At 39.9% G+C, this 21676-nt stretch overlaps 1 protein-coding gene across 11 annotated transcripts in view; it reads right to left on the reverse strand.

The window, feature by feature from the left end:
- The window catches only part of USP54 (ubiquitin specific peptidase 54), a 102431-nt gene that overhangs the window by 44438 nt on the left and 36317 nt on the right, over window positions 1-21676 (reverse strand). For 8 of the 11 annotated variants that reach the window (XR_008733835.1, XM_055720352.1, XM_055720349.1 and 5 more), the window contains exons 2-3: window positions 8251-9102; window positions 5496-5588 (exon numbers count right to left, since the gene is read on the reverse strand). Coding sequence is in view for 9 of the 11 variants with exons in the window: in XM_055720352.1 (XP_055576327.1) it covers window positions 5496-5588; window positions 8251-8397 (240 nt within the window). In the remaining 2 variants the exon portion in view is untranslated. Of the gene's footprint in view, window positions 1-5495; window positions 5589-8250; window positions 9103-9655; window positions 9816-13319; window positions 13339-21676 lie in introns of those variants that run through there. The other 3 variants (XM_027816733.2, XM_027816725.2, XM_027816744.2) reach the window with 3 other exon arrangements.

The raw sequence follows: 21676 nt of genomic DNA on the forward strand, positions 1-21676 counted from the left end.
CTCCCCTTCAGTCACATAAGCTTCTACACACAGTATTTCCACTAGCTCACATTTCTTCCCCACGTTTCTTCATGTTATATTCACCTTCAAGGGTGCAATAAATTCTAGCTCTATTTGGGTTTGCATCTTTGGGTCTCTTTCTAACCTCCAAGTCTGATAACAATCAATCTAGACTTCCATTTATTCCTTTCTTTTACAGTCTCTCTTCCATTTTTACTTGCGCTATGCTCTAAACATTAACATACGGTCTCCAACAGACTGTAACATCAGGCACCCCGGCTGCTACCAAGGAGTAAATAAAAATACACTTTCCACGAGTTTAGGAGGGTGGCAGGAAAAGAAACCCAAATCACAGCATGCCCACATCAACTAGGTGACAACTTATTAACTGATCTATCAAGATAAAAAAAGGCAATCATTATTTGGAAGCTTCAATTACCAGTTTATTGACTCAAGAAACTATACTTGCTGCTGGTTTATTTGTCAGGCAGTCAACTACAAGTGCCAACCAAAAAAAATATTTAAACAATAAAACTGATTATTTTACATTTTTTTACTACTGTTTTACCCCGAAATACTATCCTGATTTGGAAAAAAAGAACAAAACAAGAGGATGAAATCTTTGCAAGCAACTTGTTGTCTCAACCATATAATGAACTTTTCATAACAAAACCCTCCATTTCAATAAAGTGGCTAATCAGGACCACAAACTAGTCATTCCACTTCTTTCAAGCATTCTTAATACCCTATTGTTGTCACTTTTCACCTTAGACAACAACATCATTTCTACACAGAAAATTCACATTCTTCCTGCTTTTGTTGCACATGACAAAATTACAGAAAAGACCAGCCCTACTGGAATTTATCAATCAATAGAGCATTCTTCTTTGCGAACTACAAAAAACACTCTGTCCTATATCCTGGCACTATGGAGCTCCCAGTACAATCCCTGGAAGGAGAACAAACTCTCTGTGGCATGCTCAGTACAGTGGACGGATTTCCCTCTTCCTGCCCTCTTCCAGCTGTGATAAACAAACACCAAAGTAAAGTCATGCTATAGAAAAAGGAAAACAAAACAGAACACAGTAAACTTCAACATTAATAAAAAATTAAAGTTGTTCCAGTGTTACAGCAGGCAAACCACATAGTGCTAAGGACAGCTTACGCACTGAAAAAAACCCACTTAAATAATGCCACATCTTAAGAAACAGCACTTGGGATTCCAACACAGAGCCGGCAGCTCTCCCTTTTCTTTTTATAGCTGTTGATGCAAGGTTCCCTCAAAATAACCAACAAATGTACGTCTGGAACGATTTCAAGGTTCATTTTGTAGCCACATAAACATAGCCAGGTATCAAGGCAAGTTTTAAAACCACTTCAAGAATTTGTGTGATGGATGTCTTCAATGTGGTACAAAAATAAACTGTGGTTTGATATCAAGTATGACATCACTGTCCTATCATCCCTCATTTTTAAGAGGTAATTTAAAATTACAAGTAATATTTATAGAACTAGCTGAGCATTTACAGTAAATACTGTGCATGACATCAGAATCCCTAGAAACAGTTGCAGCAAGCCAAGAAAGTGTGGAAAAAACACAACTTCTATTCAAAGGCTAAATTTAGCCTAGTGGAGACTATCTTCCTCTAAAGTCAATGGGACAAGAATGCTGCCTTTAGAGCAATGGTTCAAAGCTGGGGAAGAGCACGAATCCCCTCTGCACAGCACAGGAGATCTTGGGTATCCTGTGAAGGGAATTTGGAGTGGAGGGTGGGGGCGCAATGCAATACTTCCCCCCAAGTATTAGCCCTTTTCCAGGCCAGCCTGAAATCTGAACGTGCCAGCATGCTTTGGAGATGAGTAAACACGTCCTGCCTCCACCTTGCTCGGTCTGGACAGGTATTTGGGGCAGATCCACCTGACAGCATGCAAGGCTAATTACCTCTCCCCAGACCCTAATGGGAGATTTTCACATGGTATAGAGCTCCAAATTCTTGTGTTCCCACTGGATCCAGCCATATCTTCTCCCTCATCTTAGCAAAGCCTAAGGCAAGATTCAAGAGAAAAAGGATGTCAAAGAACTGGAGGCTAAGCCAGCATTACCCTGGCAGGACAACAATTAAAGGCTTCCAGATAGAAGGGCTGGGGCAAAGGAAGAGGTGAGCACGGGAGGGAAGGCATGATCCTAATGCACTGGGACACAAAACATGCTCTTGGTGATGCTTGCAGCATTAGATGCATGTTAAGCACATTATCACATCTGTCTTTTACAAGCTCACACATAGCATGTGCCAGACTTTTTTTTTTTTTTTGGGGGGGGGGGGGCCTGAGCAGTTTGAGAACACTGATCCAGAGGGCAGCAGAGAACAAGTAAATACCTTAAACAGCGTGTTTTTTTCCCCCCATCTACTGCCTGCTTAAGTTTTAGGAAGATGAATGTGACCATCTCCACGGTCTGGGGCTATCCTTTATGCATACCTTCATCATGTAGCACCCCTACCTTTTCAGCTGCATGCAAGCAAAACAACCAATATTTCTGGTGTCTGGGGTTTTTTGGGGGGGCAAGGGAAGGTTTGCACCCCCAATTTCACTTACAGTGACACCCTTTATTACTCACCTTTACAATATTATTTGACTTGATTACAACACAAAAATGGGGGTGAATGTTCAAATATTTATGTACACACATCACTTTACACAAGCTAATGAAGGTAGAAACTTGTCACAACATCACCCAGAGAAAAACATGAAATTGTGAGTTGCTTTATAAACATAACGGAACCAGGAATACAACAGTTCTGTAACTTCTAAAAAAATTTCTATATATTTCTATTCCTTGTATAGTTTTTATTAGTATTCCTTGTATAGTCTGTAAACTCTCTAGAACAGGCTTGGGTAGAACACACTGAAGTTTCCCATGAAGAACAGACTGTAGAAAGAGAAAATACTAATGTTTTGGCTTGGATTAAAGCCAGTTGGAATTTGTTTATTTACTTTGTCAAGTATTGGTTACTGCCCATATTCAGAAATACTTGTCCAGATAACTCTTTACTTGTTTGCACATTTCTTCAGACTTTTTCATTGCACACTGAGTTTTGTGAGCTATAGGAATTCTGTACTCAACCAAATGGAAGTTTTCCAAAATGTGCAAAAATGCTAGAGGATCTGGTGCAACGTTACAGCTTTGTTGGAAACTAAGGGTTGTAACACCTTCTGACTAAGCATGGCATTGGTAAGAACTTGAGACAGAAAACAAACCAAAAAAAACCTTGCAGATATCTGGGTGCAAGAAGAGAGAGCAACAACTTTTTTCAAAGACTGCTTAATTTAAAAGATAAGCATATGGCTGCACGCATAAAATTTGTGAAATCTGCCACTCTACCTGTCACTTCCAAGTTTATAATAGCATACTGTACACTTCAGCAAGCCATCAAAACCAAGGATTTTATCAACAAAACTAAACACTCTCTGACCTAATGTCTGCTTTTAATACACATATTCAGAGATCCTGTCATATTCCAGTATTAATGTAGCACTTTCCCCTCTCATACTGGTACTACTAATCCAGATGCCTCTTTGCCCACAGTTCTTCTTTCAATACCAGTTCCACAAAGGTTCATCCTCTTCTTTTTCCTGTATTTTTTCCCCTCCTCTTTTTCAGTACTCTCATTCAGACAAAAAAAAAAAAAAAAGAAAAAAGAAAAAAAAGACTTAACTATTATCTTTATATTAAAACCTCTCAACTCTGCCTCAGAGTCCAGTCCACTTTCATTCACATAGCAGAACCTGTCTGATCTCCCGGTATTTCCTTGCCGTATCTTGCTACTAGGTTAAACACCAGAACAGCAAAAGCTTACATTCATGATAATTTCCTAAATCCTTTTCTTTCCTTTCTCATCTCAGCTACCAAAGATTCACTTGGCAACACTGGAGGGCATGATCCACAAATCAGCTTCAAATTATCTCACTGACCTTTAATGTACTCAAACCAGATCATGCCTATGTCTTGCTACTTCCCTACAAGGAAGGGGATATATTTAATACTCCATCTTCGTCAGGATAGCTGTATTTCTCACTTTGGATGTGCTATCTTGCTCCTAACCCACTGTTACATGCTCTTTTAATGATACTGCTGTAAATACCATCCTGTCTCCTCATTTCAACAGATAAGTCTTGAGACAAATTTCCCTTCAGAGAGAAGCCACTTATCTTCTCTCATGCCTTAACAATCTCCACTTTGCTGTTCTTTTGTAAGGGAAAGCCCCTTAATAACAGCCCAGGAACTCACCAGATAACTCATTTCTAGCCTGTCTCTACCAGAGCACCAGTAAAGTCACTTAACAGTACCAAGACAGCTATTATACTATAAATATTGCCTGTGAACTTCAGGTGATCCTAATTTAAACCCTGCATTCTATATTTTGCCATATTTATAAGACATGCTGTCTGTCCTTTTCGTTACTGCACACAGAATTCATGACACAATAAATTCTCCCACAATTAATTTACAGATTTAGTTGGATCTTACAACCCATTTGTGATCAAAGAAAATGCCTCGGTTCCAATTTCAGAAAGAAAAAAAACACTGCTCAGGAAGATTAAAGCTGGTATTTTCATCGTGTTTACATCACATCCATTTATGCCACAAGGTTAGAGGGAGCCGTGGGTTTGAAGTAGCAAAACTTAGAAAGGAAGGCACAAAAAAAAGCCAGAAGCACTAAAAATTAATGGGTAGAGACAAACTGAGATGTAGGATCACACTTTACTCAAGTCTGTAAGAGCACTCTGAACCAGAGCTAGCATCTAGATCTTACTGTCCAGGCAGCATCCATGACAGTCAGTTATTGTATCTACATCTGCAAACAGAACTGATGTTTTTTAAAGCAGAGACCACAAAAGCCAAGCCATATAATATAGACATCAATATTTACTGTAGAAAATACCTTTTAGTCTCACATAATCAACAGTTTTGAACAGAAAGGCTTAAAGCTAAATAGCCTTCTCCATGCTGGTGTTTAAAGGAGCTCTGAAGGAAAAGGTAACTTCTGAAGAGCATGCTAACTGTATACAGCATAATATTTATAAACTAAATGGTAAATTAGAAAAAACAAAGCAAATTGATGTTGTACCGGCTTAATTAATCTTCCAAACAACATAGAGGCTCACAATGATCTATCTGCACTCTACTGGTAAGAGGCCTTGTATCTGAAACTTTACCTACAGTATTTTCACAATTTATTAGCTTGAACATATTTTCAAAATAGTACTATGAGCGTCTATGTCATATAAGAGTATGTATATATTTTTTATACATTATGCATATATTTATATATACATAACTATGTAACATATAAGAGTACTATGAGAGGGCCAGTACCTGTCAGATTTACCTTTGCTCTCACATTTCCAGATGCAAGCTTGATTACACATATTAATCAAACATCAGAAATATTTTTTTTTTTAAACATTGGTTTTAATTTGTTTCCAACTTTTACCTTAAGAGCACAGAAGATGCAAGAATCACCCATACATTTGTGCGTTGTGATTTGCCGGAAACTGCGGCGGAAAATGTCCAGATGCCAAAGAACCTGAAACACAAAAAGGGACACAGCCAATTTTATGAATATATAAAATCTACATATAAAGCTCTGAGTTAAATTGCACATGCTAAATAATCCCAGAAGTACGTTAATGTCAGTGAACATCACTTTTAAAATGGGATGCCTTTTATCTAAGTGCAAGTTGGCATTTTAATGTCAAGTAGCATTCACATACATTAATTCGCAGTAGGACATCCCTCTGAATTTCTTGCCATATGCTTTTACATTAAAAAAACTCACTTCTTTGTCCATGTGGCAGTTCCATCTTAAACAGCACCTGCCCTGACTGCTCCCCAGCACTGGCACCATGACCAGCCATTGTGGGGGCTGGGCAGAGATGCCAAGGACACCCCACCAACTGCTGGGGCTGAAACTCGTCCACCCTCCCACCTCCCAGGCAGCCTCCTTGTTCTGTGTACAAAGCCCAAATGCTGGAAAAATGGAGCACCAACAGCATATACACTAATAAGCTCCTGCAAGTCAAAACAATAAATTACTACAAGCCGTTATGCCAAGTATTTATATGCCATGCTTACAGGCAGATTTCTAACCCTAACTTGTGTGGGCAGTTACACTTTTCTATCAGGAAAAGTATGCTGGTAAAGCCAGGTACATGGCCAGGTATGGTCACAGCACACATAACCAAGCAGGCTTTTTTATGTTCTGCTAGCAGCACCACCAAATGTTATTATTAAATTTTTCCACTAGGTCTGTGCAATCTTGGGCAATTATATAAAATCTTATCTGTAAAACAGCAACAACGCTGATCTCTGAGGTGTTTCACAGTCAGCTCATATATAAATGTGGTTGGTCCTGGCTGTTTCAGCTTCCACTTGCAACAACTGGACTTTCCTGTAAGCCCCAGAGCAACCAGCCTTTCAGGAGGCAGAAGCTTGCACTGAAAGAAGCCCTGACCTAAATCACGTCTGGCCAGATTCCGGCCAGAGCAGCGAGGTCCCGGCTGGCATGTGACTGGCTAAATGCTTCGTTAGCTTAAACAGAGGAATCAGACTTCTTATTTCTGATTAATTTGTCCAGAGCAACTGGCTAGAAAAAAAAAATTAGCACTCTGAATAAAAGTTGTGCTGGTTTCAAGAAGTGTTTCCAGATGGAACAATTTGTTAACTAAACCATGGCACACAAATGTTATCTAAAATCATATTTAAAAGTACGTTTATTGAATATTTAATCTGTAAAGTTTCCCAAAATTTCAGAATTGTCATAGCTATGTTTATACTCAAACTGTCCCTATACTTAAAGGCCTGGGAGGCAACATAAGCCCTGGAACCATCTGATTATACACAACATTCCTGAAGAACTACTGCAGACTTCACAAAAGGACAAAAAAAATAATAAATTTAGGAACTAGTCCAATTTTTCAATGTAACTGCCTTTAGAGTTTATCTTGAATGTTTACAGAAATACTTAAGAGTAAGGAGCAACAAACATTCAAAAGCCTCTCAGACTAATACTTAATGTTAAAAAATTAAGATAAAAGAACCCAGAACTATGTGTTTTATGACATTATTCCCATGTTGCCTTTTTTTTTTTTTTAATTCAGCTTTGACTGTGAATATTTTTGGTACCCTATTTCTCTTGAACTTTAGAAGGAAACAGTTTATGTAGAAGATTAAGCGTCAGGTCATATATTTTCATCTTCATGTATGACATGTAGCTGGTGTTAGGCTCTGGTCAGTCCTAACGTAAGTTCAGTAACGCAGTATTAAGAGGCAGCTGGGGATTACACCTTACAACTTAACAGATTCAATAAATACAGTACATCACTGGAAACTCCACTTTTCTTATCATTAGTTCTCTCTGTACCAAACCCTGTATTTCATGGCATTTTAAGCCTTATTGAGGGCCACCGGTGTTTGTATTACTTGCATCAGAGGAGTATCTTGAAGGCTGAAGTTAGTCGAGAACCCAATCATGCCCGTGCAAAAAGAAAAAAAACCCACACCATGACATAGTCTATGCTACACAGACAAGTCATATGAACAGATGTAAACTGATGTGGAGAAAGGGTTTAAAACCCTGCAGCCGGATGGACTGGATCTCAAACGTCAGACATTCAAAACATCTAAATGGTGACAATACCTCTACAGCAGCCATAACACTTCACTAAATTTTGACACAGGAAAAGGGTTTTGCTTCTTAATCAAAAGGTAAAGACTAATTACCTAAACTAGGCTACAAGATCAGCAGTTACAAAGAAAATTGGACTATATAAAAAGGATGTTGTGTATTATCAAACCTTGAACTTGACTGGTTCAACAAAAAAGTTAAAACATACTTTTAAGGAATAGACATACTGCAAGCTATGCAGTATTCTATTATTTTAAAATAAATTTTCTACATATATCTTCATCTTCAATTGACATATTACAAGTTTATACCAACAAGAGATTCAAGTACACTAGGTGATGACTATGCAAATGCTGTTGATCTCACCAGGAAAACCTGAAAATTAAAAAACAGCTGTTCTGTAACTCAACTAATCTGCATTTATAAATGTACCTTTATTCTATCTAGGCCCACAAACAATTACATAGTTGAGATTGGATATATTTGTTGCACAGTCAAGCCTAAGAAATACTGCAACAGACAGAGGATGAAGACAGAAACATTTTTTATTCTGCGCTCTTACCTGTAGTGCACTATTGAGGAAGCAACTGTTCTGTCCTGGTTCATTGCTGAGACCTTTACTGGGTGCTATTGAGGTTGTATTTCGTGGCGTAAACATGCCCTGTACATTCCCCCGACCCACAGAAAAGTAATTTCTTTTCCAAGACATCTTCCAGTTTCAACTGTAGAGTATGCAGATTTAGGCTGGTATTTGACTTATCAGCCCCTTCCTTTCTTTCACCAAAATTCAAAACTGGAACAACATCCAATCTTCTTTAAATTACAGTTTAAACAGAATTTATCCTTTCATCAGGACATAGGCAGTTTGCTTCTTTTAAATCCAGCTGAGGATGCTATTCTTCATTTGATGCTTATGTATGCAAGCCTCTCTTTTAGAAGCAGCTACATAGAAAGTCTGCAAACGGGAGGAATCCATGGTCATGCGAGTTCATCTGTTACATTGCTTCTCCCTTTTCCAAACAGGCAGTGACTTCAGGGAACAAATGGCAAATTAAGGAGGTCCAGGGATCGAGAGGAGAAAAACAACAGCTACCTCCTACACCCCCAAAACCCCAGCTTCTCTAATCCTTTTGTAATCCTCCTGCAGAAGATGGGAAAAATCCAATTAGCAAGGGAGCGGAGAAACCAAAACCAAAATAAAACCTTGGCAGCTCCCTTTCAGTTACATCTGTCTTAGGTGATGAAAAAGACATTGTCTTCACAGGAGGAAAAGCAGCAACTCCAAGGACTTGAGAGTGAAGAGCTTTTAAGAAGCAAAAAGTTTTCGATACAGTTCTAACTCTGTGCTCAATCTTTAGAAGTTTCTTCTCCTGATCCTCCTTTTGCAATCGGAATGCCCAGCCGTGCCAGAAAGCTTGAGAGAGAAAAATAATCAAAGGCTTGCGTCATTTAATTACTCTCTTGGTTTTGCGGTGTTCTGCCAAGACCAGTGTTGCCTCACCTCCCACAATACACTGAATCTTCTGAGAGAAAGCAAAAAATACAAACCTTCCTCCACCCAAAAAATAAAATAACATGGAAAAGAACAGAGAATTCTGAGAAAAGTATGTAAAAGCAAGAGAGCTGGAACATGTTGGAAGGATTAAGAAGGAAGTTAGATTAAAAAAATAAACCACAACATTCATGTGAACTCCATGGCAGCTTTTATACATATGCTTTACAATCCTGAAGCGTTAGATTTCTTTAAGATCTCCTAGTCATTCAAACAGCAGCACAAAGATTTGTGTTTCTGTGAACATGCACTAGCACACTGTCCACCCTAGAGCTGTGATTTTGAACTGAACTTGGAAGGCTGGGAAGACAAAGGCACATGGCTCACCCCTGACTCAGCAGCCCTCAGCTCCTCCAGAACAACACAGTCCAACTTTTCTTAATCAGAATCTATGTGTATTTCTAGAAAATCTTACTTCATCTAGGTACGTGGGATCCACAATGTCATCCAAAAGACATTGATGCTTCTGAAGAAGCTGGAAGAATCATTCCATAGAAACTGTTCTTCCCACTACAACTTCTCTTTTTCCACTCGCCTCACTAAAAAAAGAATTTGATCTAAGAAATTCCTAGACACAGGAACCAAAACATTCATGGCAAAACATCTTTTAAAGCTCTTGCAAGTGTAGCCCACCTGCATCTACTTTACAGACAACTGCATAGTATTTTCCAGGGATATTCCTGTTGACATTTAAGATTATCCCACTTTCGATAGGCATAACAACGACTGAATGTACCTATTACAGTTGGTATAAGCAAGATGACTCTATTCCATATATACTGAAGTAGTAATTGTAGCATGAAGTCACTACAAAACAGAGACACAGAGTTTGTGCATCAGCAAAAATTAACTAAGAGAATAATTCCTTAAAAGATACCCTGGGTATCCATGAAGGCGCATCTTTCACCTTCCACACAACTATAAATTCTTCACCTCCTGTCAAAACACAGCAAGAACTTCCTCAACATCTGCAAATGTGTTACGGCAGCCTAACCCATTCCCTTCAGTAATATTTTGTTTGTACTTCTATTAAACTCATTCTACAACTATTAATGAAATCTCAGCATTGCTGTAAGGCAGGCAAATAACTACATACAGATGAACACTCTTCTTGGCTGCCAGCGTGCTGTGCAGAATTTTCAGATGTGCTTGCAAGCCTGCAGACACAGACCATCACCATGCCAGTCGCACAACATTCCTGAGCGCTGAACGTATACAGGACTCATTTCAAAGCAATTTCAGCCTCAGCCCCCTTTCTTTGTTCAATCCCTTAATGAACCATGAGCCAATCATACTCTATGAGGTAATTCAATTTCAAGCAACAATTTAAGGATCGCAGTAAACCATCACCACCTGCAATAGGTGGCTAAGTCCGTGCACAGAGATGGAGCAGAACACTGTGTAGAATGAGCTGTGGCAAGCAGGCTCTGCTACCTCACAAAAACCCCGGAGCCAAGCACTCTGTCTTCTCCCTTCCACAGCACCTACAAAAAGACAGAAAATACAATCCAAAACATGCCCAAGATGCACAGCTGTGAGCAGCACCTACTGAGTGGACTTCAAAAGAAGATTCTGCTCTCAAAATGGCCAAGCTCTGTCAGTTATGTCAAAGTGAATACATTTTTTCTGTTAATTTTTATTGCCTTGGAACCAGAATCAGATTAGAGGCTTTGCAGTTTGCCTGTCACTGCAGCAAGACTACTGCAAGCTGGCCAGGACTCTCACAGTAACCGTGCAAGCTTACCACTCTCACTGCATTTGCACAGGCTTAAGGCTTAACAAACTGGCTTCCTACCACGTGTTTGCCAAGATCGCTCACAGGAGCAAGTTCAGTTTGCTCATTTGGTTACATGGCCTTTGCAGAGCTAAGAACAAGCAGAAAACACTTAAGCTGGTAACAAGCCAGTTAGGGCCAAACCAGAACTCTGGAGACAAAGAGCAGCTTCACACCTGGCCAGCCTCAAAAAAAAACCCCAACTTACCGACATTACATAATAGCTACAAAATACAATCCCGATCAATCTGAAATATATTTAAGACACTACTCACATGAATTGTTTATAGACCCACTTAGTTTCTGCTATAGCTAGTTTTACTAAGTTTTTTACTTAGTTTTACTGCTTTTACTTAGTTCCTTGCTTTTTTTTTTTTTTAGGAAAAAAGGCAATTTTGTAAAAACCAACTGTCATTACTAAAATATCCTGCTTAGTTTCCACCACCACTGATGAACCATCAGTAGTAAAAACTAACCCTCTCATACTTTAAACACCCAACAACCAATTGCTAAGAACACAGCAGTGATCTGTAAAGGACAAAGGCAGCTATTGCTGCACAAGCCTATCAACAGATTTTCTCAAAACATGCTACTTCTCCCAGATACCGTCTCAGTGTGTAAGCCTCCTAAACAGAACTAAAGACAAAAGAAAATTTACTTTCTGAAACAGAATCATGGTAACACTTTGATGACACATGCTACAAGCAGCAAAGAATTATATAGTTACAAGTGAGAAGAAATAATTTTCATATACTGTTTCTGATTACAGAAATTTTTGAGAAAGACCACTCCCTGACTAAGAACACATACAAGCCAACAGCTTTTTCATAGTACAAGGAAAACCCCTACAACTGAATTGCCACTGGAGTTTCCCGGCCTTCTGTAGCATTTTAATATTAGATGACAACAACTGCAGCTCCACATTAAGTCTTGTATTAAAAAAAAAAAAAAACCCACACACAAAACCACCACACACACAAAAATTTAAAAACCCACAACACACACATCCCAGATGACAGATTCAAAAGCTTCAGCTACTGTATGTTCCAGTGGCATCTTGGCAGGACTCCAGAAAACCAAGTCTGAAGTAAAAGACAAATGTATTATCAGACCTGAGAAAATTGTTCTTGTAGGAAAGAGATGGAATTTTCATTGCTGGAAATGTTACTAAAACAGGAATATGACCAAAATAGGAGGAGTGCCAGATGCAAAAGTGTAAATGATGCTCGTGGTTCATTACTTAAAACATTAACTTAGAGACACAATGAACCGAGACAGAAAGCTTAAAAACTTCTAAGGCACTTGAATTTTGTTTATCATATTAAGAACATTATTCACTGGAATAAAGCACAAAATTAATCTAGCCAGCGTGATTTAAAAAGCCAACCACATCCCTGAGAAGTTGCACAGCCTTATAACAATGTTATACAAATGTTACAATAAAGAGTAAACAATATATATAAGAATATATAAAAGTACATGAATGAAAAAAGAAAATCCAACATTCTAGACCTTCCCTCGAATTCATGCTGTTTGGCAACAGCTTTCTTTGGGAAGGAGAGTGGACTCCCAGCCACAGAGATGGGCTCAACAGACAGAAGGGCATGGGACACCACTTCCATCGCATCTCCAGCAATGCAGCCCCAGAGCAAAGCTGGCCATGGTTCAGCACGAATTTCTGGCCTGAAGAAATCTGAGTCTGTCCTTGGGACAGCAGAGTACAACACTCTACGAGACACGTACCACTTTAACAGTTTAAAGTCCCTGTTCATTCTCATTCGCTTGCTAAATCAATCACATAGAATCATAACATCTCAAGTTGAAGCCTTTGTTCTCTCATGGGGTTCCACTACCACTGTTTATTTTAAGGGGGGGAAAAAAACCCACTCCCCTCTTACTGCAGTCTCACGTCTCTCCAAAAGTATTATGCTATTGCTTGAAGAATCATTCCAGGAACATGGCTGCAGTAAAACAACCCATTTAGGAAAGGAGATGCTTCTATTTAGCACTAGATATGGCTGAAACACCAATTAAGTATTTATCACACTGTTAAATAAGAACAGAGGTGCAATGTTTATTTTTCAGTACTTCAGTTTCTGAAGAAACTTCCAAAACACAGAACAAAGTAAACACTTCAATGTGTGAATGCATGTTTTTTTAGAAAAAAAGATCCCCACACACCCAAGACCCCACCACCTTTTCTGGTGGTAGGGAGTAAATTCATGGTGTTGAGGACAAATCGTCCTTTAACGTGCCACATCTCTGAAAGACTAAGTAGACAAGAAAGGGCTTTTAAGTCCCTTACTTTTTTTCATTAGAAAAAGAGAAAGAATTGTCCAAGACAACGGATCTTGGTGAAAGTTTTCACCAGATGGCTCCCAGCAGGGTGGCTTTTTTGAAGGAAACATAGGAACAATCCCCTTGACTGATCCCCATGGCTGTTCTCAGGGAAGACATACTTTCTCCATGTAGCTGAAATGATAAAAGTATTTGCTAATTTCTGCATGGGTTAAATTATATTTAATTGCAGAGCTATCAATATTAAGACCATCATTTACAGTTTAGACATCCCAAAGGATAGCCAGCTTTGTAAGTCAGTCTAAATTCAACCTTGAAGGCGATGAAATAAAAGAGGGACAGAAAAAGCTCCCATTACCAAATCACCATGAGGCTGAATGAAGAAAATAATGAACAGGACAGAGATCTTAGAGGCAAACATCCCTGACAGAAGGCAGCTGCCCTACAACCAAAGAGGGGATAACTTCCTCCTCCTAAGGATGTCTCTCCTTCTTGAGGTTCTTAGCTAGCCAGAAATACTGAACACATTTCTTTGTGCACCTAGACGATACAGCATAACTACAGAAAGGTACAATTATTTCCATTGATCTCTACCTCCAAGAATTATTTTATAGTGTAAATGGGACAACACAGGAAAAAACCCAACCTTTTGCTTTACACATGCGTTTTCCCAGTCTTGATTGCTATGCTGAGAAAAGAGGTAGGAAAAAAAAAAAGCCTGTGATGCTTTTGCTGTCAAGCTTACACCATTCGGCAGTCTTAAAGGAACAACTTAATTGCCCAGCCAACCAGGTGGAACCAGGAACTGCAGCATCTGACATCACCGCTGATGCCCAGGACAGACTCATATCGGTATGCCTTACTTTTCATTCTGCTGTTGTACAATTCCTAGTCTGTGAAGTGTTGTAAAGTAACAACAAAGGTGTATCAGAGACCTTAGGCTAACTCCCCCAGAACCACTTTAGAAAATACAGTGAGTTTGCATAAGGTTATGATAAAAGGTCTTACATACGCCAGGTAAATGTTTCCACTTACCTGATGCAAAAGTAATTATCCAAACATTAGGCCAAAAGTTGCTAGTAAAGACCACCAAAATTATCTTGGAGTTTAGATTAAAAACAAGTCTCCCCAAATCCACAGATGTACTTCTTTAGAAAGTAAGGGTACAGCAAGCCTGCGACAAACACTACAGGTTTCCCAGAAGACACAGTGAAGGCCACTTCTGAGAGACCTCCTCAAAACAATGGCAACTAAAACTGATGGGCATAGACAGAACAGTGAGCAAACTGGGGGTAATGCACATCCCTGGCTAAAACCACAGTGATTTTAGTCACTACCACTGAACTTGTATATCCTACCAAGCTCTAGGCAAAACTGTAGGCAGGTTACCAATGGGCCAAATTGCCTCTTGGGAATACAGCTCCCTGTAGTGGCAACGCTGGCATTTCTGAACTAGTAGACAGCTTACTGCTTCTACAGTGATTGGAGGGAGAAAACTGAACAAAATTTTTAATGAAGAAAGAACATGTTTTTATGCCAACTTTTCAAACCAACAAATAACCCATGAAAACAAAACCAAACCACTCCACGTTCCTGTTAAGTGCCCAGATCAACAAGGGGTGTGGGAGAGACCATGTCCTGCAGAAACACCCCAAAGTGAGACTCTGCAAGCTGCTGGGGTCAAGTATAGCTTTACACTGCATGAAGACATTCTTTATAGCAAGCAGTTCTCAAGTATCTTCACCAAAATGCCTATGGATTTTATAAAACTATAGTGGACTGTCTCTTAAAACAGTGTAATGAAATCTTGCAAACACTTACCTAATCTGAATCATTTGATTTTAAGCCTGACAGTCAGCCAAATCTATTTAAAGAGCATCTCTCACAGTAAAAAAAAAAAAAAAACAGCAGAAAGCCACTGGCTTTGAACTGCAGAAGGTTCGGTGATGGTGGAAAGCTGGAAATTTCTACCTACTGAAGATTGAGAGGAACATCTCTGCTTCTTCCCAGCTGCCTATAGGTGCTTCTCCAGGGTTACAAAGTCTTAGAAGTCATTTCTGTGGCCCTTCCTGAAAGAACATCCATCTTCTGTGCAAACTTACAACCACACAGGCTTTTGTTTGAAATGGTGGAAAAGTATGTCACTTAACACACTGTGCTACTTAGAGATAGTAGGGCAGCCGTGTCCAGACTTTCATAAAGCAGTTACAGGTACTCAAAGTATCCAGTTGGCTCTCAAATAATCAGAAAAGCTATGAAAACCCATCCAGTAAAGAACTGCAATACAACATGACAACCATTCAAAGGCAAATTACAATAGAAATTAAAATTTTAAAAAGCCAAACACACAGCTCTAAATATCTAATGCCAGTATTACAGCCTTTTCTGATCGAAAATAACTTAACCTGCAAGATCATCTAGAAGGTTCTAGGGGAAAGCATCTCTTCTTCGAGACTGCATTTTATAAAAGCACAATGTGGGATAATCAAGTAATGAAAGGCTTCTGTTTGAAGACAAACAATGAGAGAGATTAGGTCAGAACTAGAGATGCAAAGGCCACGTTATTTACTTTGTGTGGGGCTTACTGCCAAAACACACTTCACTCCCCAGATAACACTTTTACTCATATCAAAAACATGGTATTAATAACCACTGATCTCATGCATCATAGTACTTTCGGCACACGCATTTGCTGTGGAGGTTACCCGGAATGGAGGCAGACGAGCCCACAGCTTTGTGTCCTATTTCTGAAATCCTTCGGAAGCAGCTGCCCCCCTTTCTGTTACACAGCCCAAAGGATCTGTTATTTCAAACAACTTTTCCCTGACAGTTGAAGAGGGAAGGAATATATATAAAATTAAAGAAGTCTGTCCAGCCTGAAGTAAATTCAAACCATTTCAAAACAATTTGCACTCCCTTCAGATTTCCCCCTCACAGCTGCCCAGTTCTTTAAGACTGCTGTACATGACAATAAAAGCCTGTATCTTAACACACCCGGATTCCCAAAACACTTATCCTAAATTTTTATCTTCCTTTCTACATGAAGTCCATGTTTGTTCTCCCAAGCCTGTATTTAAGCACCCTACCTACCCGGTCTAGGCTTGGTGCTGGACATTTCACAAGGAGGGAGGGTGCGGTAAAACCAGTCTTTCATCCCACTCCGTATGGAACTTGCGAGGTTTGGATAAATGGGGAAAACATGGCAGCTTCAAATGTTATGCAAGTGCTCAAAAGCAGTTAAACATCACCAATCAATCCTGTGTAACACAGAAAATCATGACAAATAGGAACAGGGCAGGCTGTCAAACATATGGTGAAATGGAAGGTTCTAGTCTGATTCTAGCAAATGCTGAGCCAGCCTCCTGCTGCCAGTTACTCCCTTTCCAAATTTTCACCTTGGCTCTCCAACGGGGAGCTTCAAGATAAATTGAGTATTTGATTCAATCTCCACATAAACAAACACTTTCACCACAAAATTCTGTATTTCACAGCCCTCGGCTACTGCAACAAGATTTCAAGCCGCTTTTTCCTGTGGCATCTTATTCACAAGAAAATAATTGTCTCTCTTTCAGTAATACCACTGACCCAAGAAAACAAAGATTTTCTACTTTGGCTTGCAAATTCCAACCCAACAATGACTAAAGCATTCCTAGAAGCTTTGAGAAGTAGTCAGTAGTATTCAGCAACATAAGGCTTAATGATGACTGTTTAAATCCTAAAATCCTGCTGCCATTCTTTTCCTGACCTTGCAGACTTTCACTGCTGAACAGAAAAATTCTTCCTCTTCTCTAACAGCTACCTCGTTATAACTAAGAGTTCTCCTGTCAATCTTCACACTCTGTTCTTTCCTTAAACAGAAATCTGTAGCAATCAACTCCCAAATCATATACTGTTCACATTACAGCACCACAAATTCCTCTGTTTCATTAAACTCTCTCTCATTATACCTTGATTTCAGTAATGTTTGAAACAACTGAATGTGTTAATACCCACACATCCACATACAATATAAACCACAGGTAAGCAAGAAATGGATTTTTGCGGGAAGACAAGCCAACAGGACTCCGGCGCCATTAGTACTTCAATTTCAAAGGAAAGACAATGCAGATTAAGCAAAGGCAGCAACACATTGAGACTAGCCATAGACGTTTACCAAACGGATGGCCTTCGGGCGGGTAAGTAGGTCTTTCCAGTGATGTGTTAAAGACCTTGGTCAAATACTGCAATGTAGTGTTCTCTCCAGGCAGTGCTCGAGGGGAAAGATGACACCTAGGGCAGAAAGCAGTTTCATCAACACAGGCACATAATGGACTTTTTGATACCACTGGCCAGTGAAAACCTCCATAGCGGGTGGGCAGACACAATTCCTACCTCCCTTGTGATCAACAGCTGGGGCCAGACAATATATTTGATAGTACTAGAACAGCATTTACTCCCTCCCTCTTTTCTCTTGTCTCAGGATAATATTTGGTATTAAGATAATGGTTATAGCTTATTCTCAAACTATTAACTCGTGGTATTTTGTGTTTTACCTGTACCACCATTACCACATGTTAAGATGGCTTGTAACACTCATGTTCCTGCCAGACTAACAACATTTGCAGGTGCAAAATTAAAGATGTATAGAGGAGTTTGTGCAAACAAAGCACAGGCAGAGAGAGTAAAGAAAGAGCAAGCAGCAGCTCAAGTGCCTGTGCTGGGTCCCAGTATTAAATGCTTAGATCATTTTTTCCTGCCTTGCTAAAACTGGCAAGCAGCAGGAGGGTTGCTGCACCACAGAATATTATATAGATTAATACTTCCACATAAAAATATAGAATCATGCACCCAGCATCCACAACATGCTGATTATTCCTCTTTTTCTAAGCAGTCATCTGTGCTGTACAGCTATAAATAACATTTCAGCAGCATCACGAGTGTGCACACACATGCATAAGCACTTAATAATCTCAACTTGGGTTTAAGATCATTACTATTTAGTTTTAGAGGAATAAGCATAACTAACAAGAACAAGAGAGTTGGGTTTGCTTCATTTGGCTGTGTATACAGAGGCCTTTTCCCACAAAACCCACTGAAGACTTCAGGACCCGAGTAGGAAAAACATGTGCACGTACCACAAGAGAAAGCTTACTGAATCGAAACATTCCATCTCCAACAACAGTTAATAGCATATGGGAAGAGTAAAACAAACATGTTGGGGAAACATACCATGATACCACACACCTCACCAACAACCTGGAAGACAAGCAGAGGGAAGAGAGCTCAAAGCCTAATTTCTTGTTTTCTCTGGAAAACAGCAGACCAGCAGAAGAAAACATCTGATCAACGCACTTAGGGAAAGACAGAGGAAAAGACTTTGTGCGAGCTGATGAGGAATTGGGGTTGGGTTTTTTTCCCCTTTTTTAAACAGGGAGCAAACAGACATGACCAAATCTCAAAACTTTACCACCCAAACTTGCACATGGTGCTCTTGTCTTTCACTATCAAATCCAGCCTTTGTAATATGCTACCATGGCTCCCGCACCCCAGCACCAGACCTGGCCAACTGGCCATTGCTGGCTGAGCTGATGTACCATGGACATACCATGCCGCAGCCACAGCCCCAATCCATCATATGATCTCAAAGTAACTGGCCATTTTGCAGGGTTCTGTGTGTTTTAAAAGAAGAGGATAATGACAACTGAATGCACAACAGTCTTGGACTCACAGCTAAACATCAAATATGGGCAAGGCCACGTAATGATTCCTGCCTGCAAACAGAGGAAAGGAGCCCTTGTATAACAGGACACAGCTGAAATTTTACTTTCTTTGGGAAGTCCCTTACAAATAGAAAACTTACCCTGCTTAAATACTTCTGCTATGAGACATTCTGAAAGATGTACTAGAATAAGCATTTTGAAGAACAAAAAAACCCCTGGTATCTGTTTATCAAGCAGCTGTAAAAAAAAGCCTTCAAATCCAGTTCAACCTATTTCAACTGTGTGAAAGCTGGCATAGACGGCTAAACCAGGCAAAAGGTACTTTCTCTGATTTTGTATACAGTATATTTGTCAGAAATACATTTCAGAAACTAAAACATTACAGAATACGCAACAGTATACACAGATGGAAGCTTCATGTGTGCAAAGCAGATTGTACCCTATAAACAAGTTACCTGAAATACAGATCTTTCATTTTAAGTTAGAACTAGAAGGTGAAGCCATAAGATTTGCATATGAACTTCCACAAAACTCTGGCCTCTTTGAATTCAAAGTCTGAATTCAGATTTTTAAGTTATGATCCAAAGAGACTGTTTATGTAAGTCTTAACAGATGCTACCATAAAGAACTACTTCCACATTGAATTTGAAAACTTACACAGCTCTTTCCTTACAGATTTTATTATCTTAAAGTCTTGACATCTGCTGGGGAAAAAAAGCTGCCGTTCATTCTGTAAAATGCAGAAACAATGATACAATTACCTTGTATCAAAACCAGGCTTATGGAGGAGGTGTTATTGTTTTCATTTGGAAAGGTTATTTCATCCTCACCAGAAACGTACTGTGAAACTACCAAATGCAAAAGGGATTATTTTGTGCCCTGCTGTGGCCTGGAGAGATCCACAAAGCATGAAAGAAACTCTTGTTAAGTACAAGCAGCCTCTGTCCTAATGGGTCACAGAAGCAGAAGCTGTGCAAATGCAGTATAATACAAGCTGAATAGACCAGTTGGGTGTTGGGGTAAGAAAGAAGAATGATGTCAACAGCTTTGATTTATTTTTTCTCTGCCTGGTGATGAAATGACACTACTGAGTGGCACCAGAAGCTCCCTACAAAAAACCAAACAAACCAGGAAGTGCTCAAGAGGAGGTGTATATACCATGAAAGGCACCTTTCTATATTATTTGTGGGTTGCTCATTGACAGAAAAAGAGCATGAGAGGTAGTTTGCAAGAGTTCATCTCTTTACAGCTGGAAGAAGGCTGTTAAATATGAAATTGAAACAGAATTCTGTGGGTTCCTGGGGAAGTCATAATACATTTAAGCAACTGGTACATGTGGAGAGGAATAAAGCTTTTGTTGTTATTTCAAAGCAGAATGAAAAAGAGCAAGTCTGAGAGTATGTAAACATGTCCCCATATACAGAAATGAGGCCTGGCTCAATAGCACTGCAAAGTACCCAGCCAACAACAAATGCTAAAGCCACTGAGTTCAACACTGAAAGAGTAGCTAGAGAAAACAGCAGCCTTGCTCAACTTCAGACAATAGAATTTCAGCCTAGGCTGTACATAAAAGGATGTAAATAAAAGGATGCTTACTTCACAGATTTAGTTTCAGCAATGGTTCAACTGTTTCAATGCTGCTGTGGGTATGAGCTCTACTGAAAAGCAAGCAGCTACTTCTGTTACTCTTGCAGATCTGATCCTGCACCAATGGCTGAAACGGCTTGTGAAACTAAAGCCACATATCCTTCCAACAGTAACTCCCACGAGTGCTGCAAGGTTCAGCACAAAGGACTACACAGCTTCTGGCTTAGTCCAGACCACAACACATGAAATTCAGAAAGCACAGCATCCTGAACCGATGTTATATTCCGTGCACTCTGTTCACCTTTCTCCCCCCCTTCCCCCCCATAAAGAACTAAGTCTACAGTCTGAACTGATGTGTCCCATCCCTTCCAGCAGAGTGCCTCAGGGAACGAGGCTGCGGGTGGAACACATAAGAAGCTTTGGGGAAAGGTCTCAAGGCAAGAGACAACAGCAGCTGTAGGGGTTCTTCCACTCCATCACAGGCAGCAGGGGATGGGGAAGTAACTGGGTCTCAGGATGATGTCTTTTCTGTAACTGTTTGGTTTCTGGCTTCTAAATATGTATGTGATCTCTTAAGAGTGTGGCTGTGCCACATAGGACCCTTGGGAGCAGGGATACAGCCCCAAGTTCCCTTGTCCCACTTGGGGAAGTACCAAGGGTGTTCAAAGGAGAGCGCTCCAGGGACTGCGGGGTATGGCTGGTCTTAGATGTGGCACAAAACTTCTAAGAGACCTGTGGGGCCACTCAGTGACTACCAGGCTGGAAAGCAGGGAAATGGTGGGCAACAGGTAAGTTGCACACAAGCTTATTTCCATCTTGTTTTCCCTAGCTCTTTGGAATTTTCCCTTTTTAAAAAGCAAACTTTCTAGTACTTATTTAAATAAAATTTAGCTTTTTTGATGATAAAATCCTTTCAGTCTTTTGGGAGCTCCACAGGAGAAGGGTTAGACACATCCTCTTCAAATCTGTGGACTCCAGATCCTGTCATAGCAATCAAAGACAGTCTTCAAGGCTTGCTTCTTCCCACAGCCACCCCCACACCAGCACCACCCAGAGCTGGTCACAACACGGAGCCTTC

The sequence above is a fragment of the Falco cherrug genome, chromosome 9 (assembly GCF_023634085.1).
Source record: "Falco cherrug isolate bFalChe1 chromosome 9, bFalChe1.pri, whole genome shotgun sequence".
In the NCBI taxonomy this organism is placed as follows: Eukaryota; Metazoa; Chordata; class Aves; order Falconiformes; family Falconidae; genus Falco; species Falco cherrug.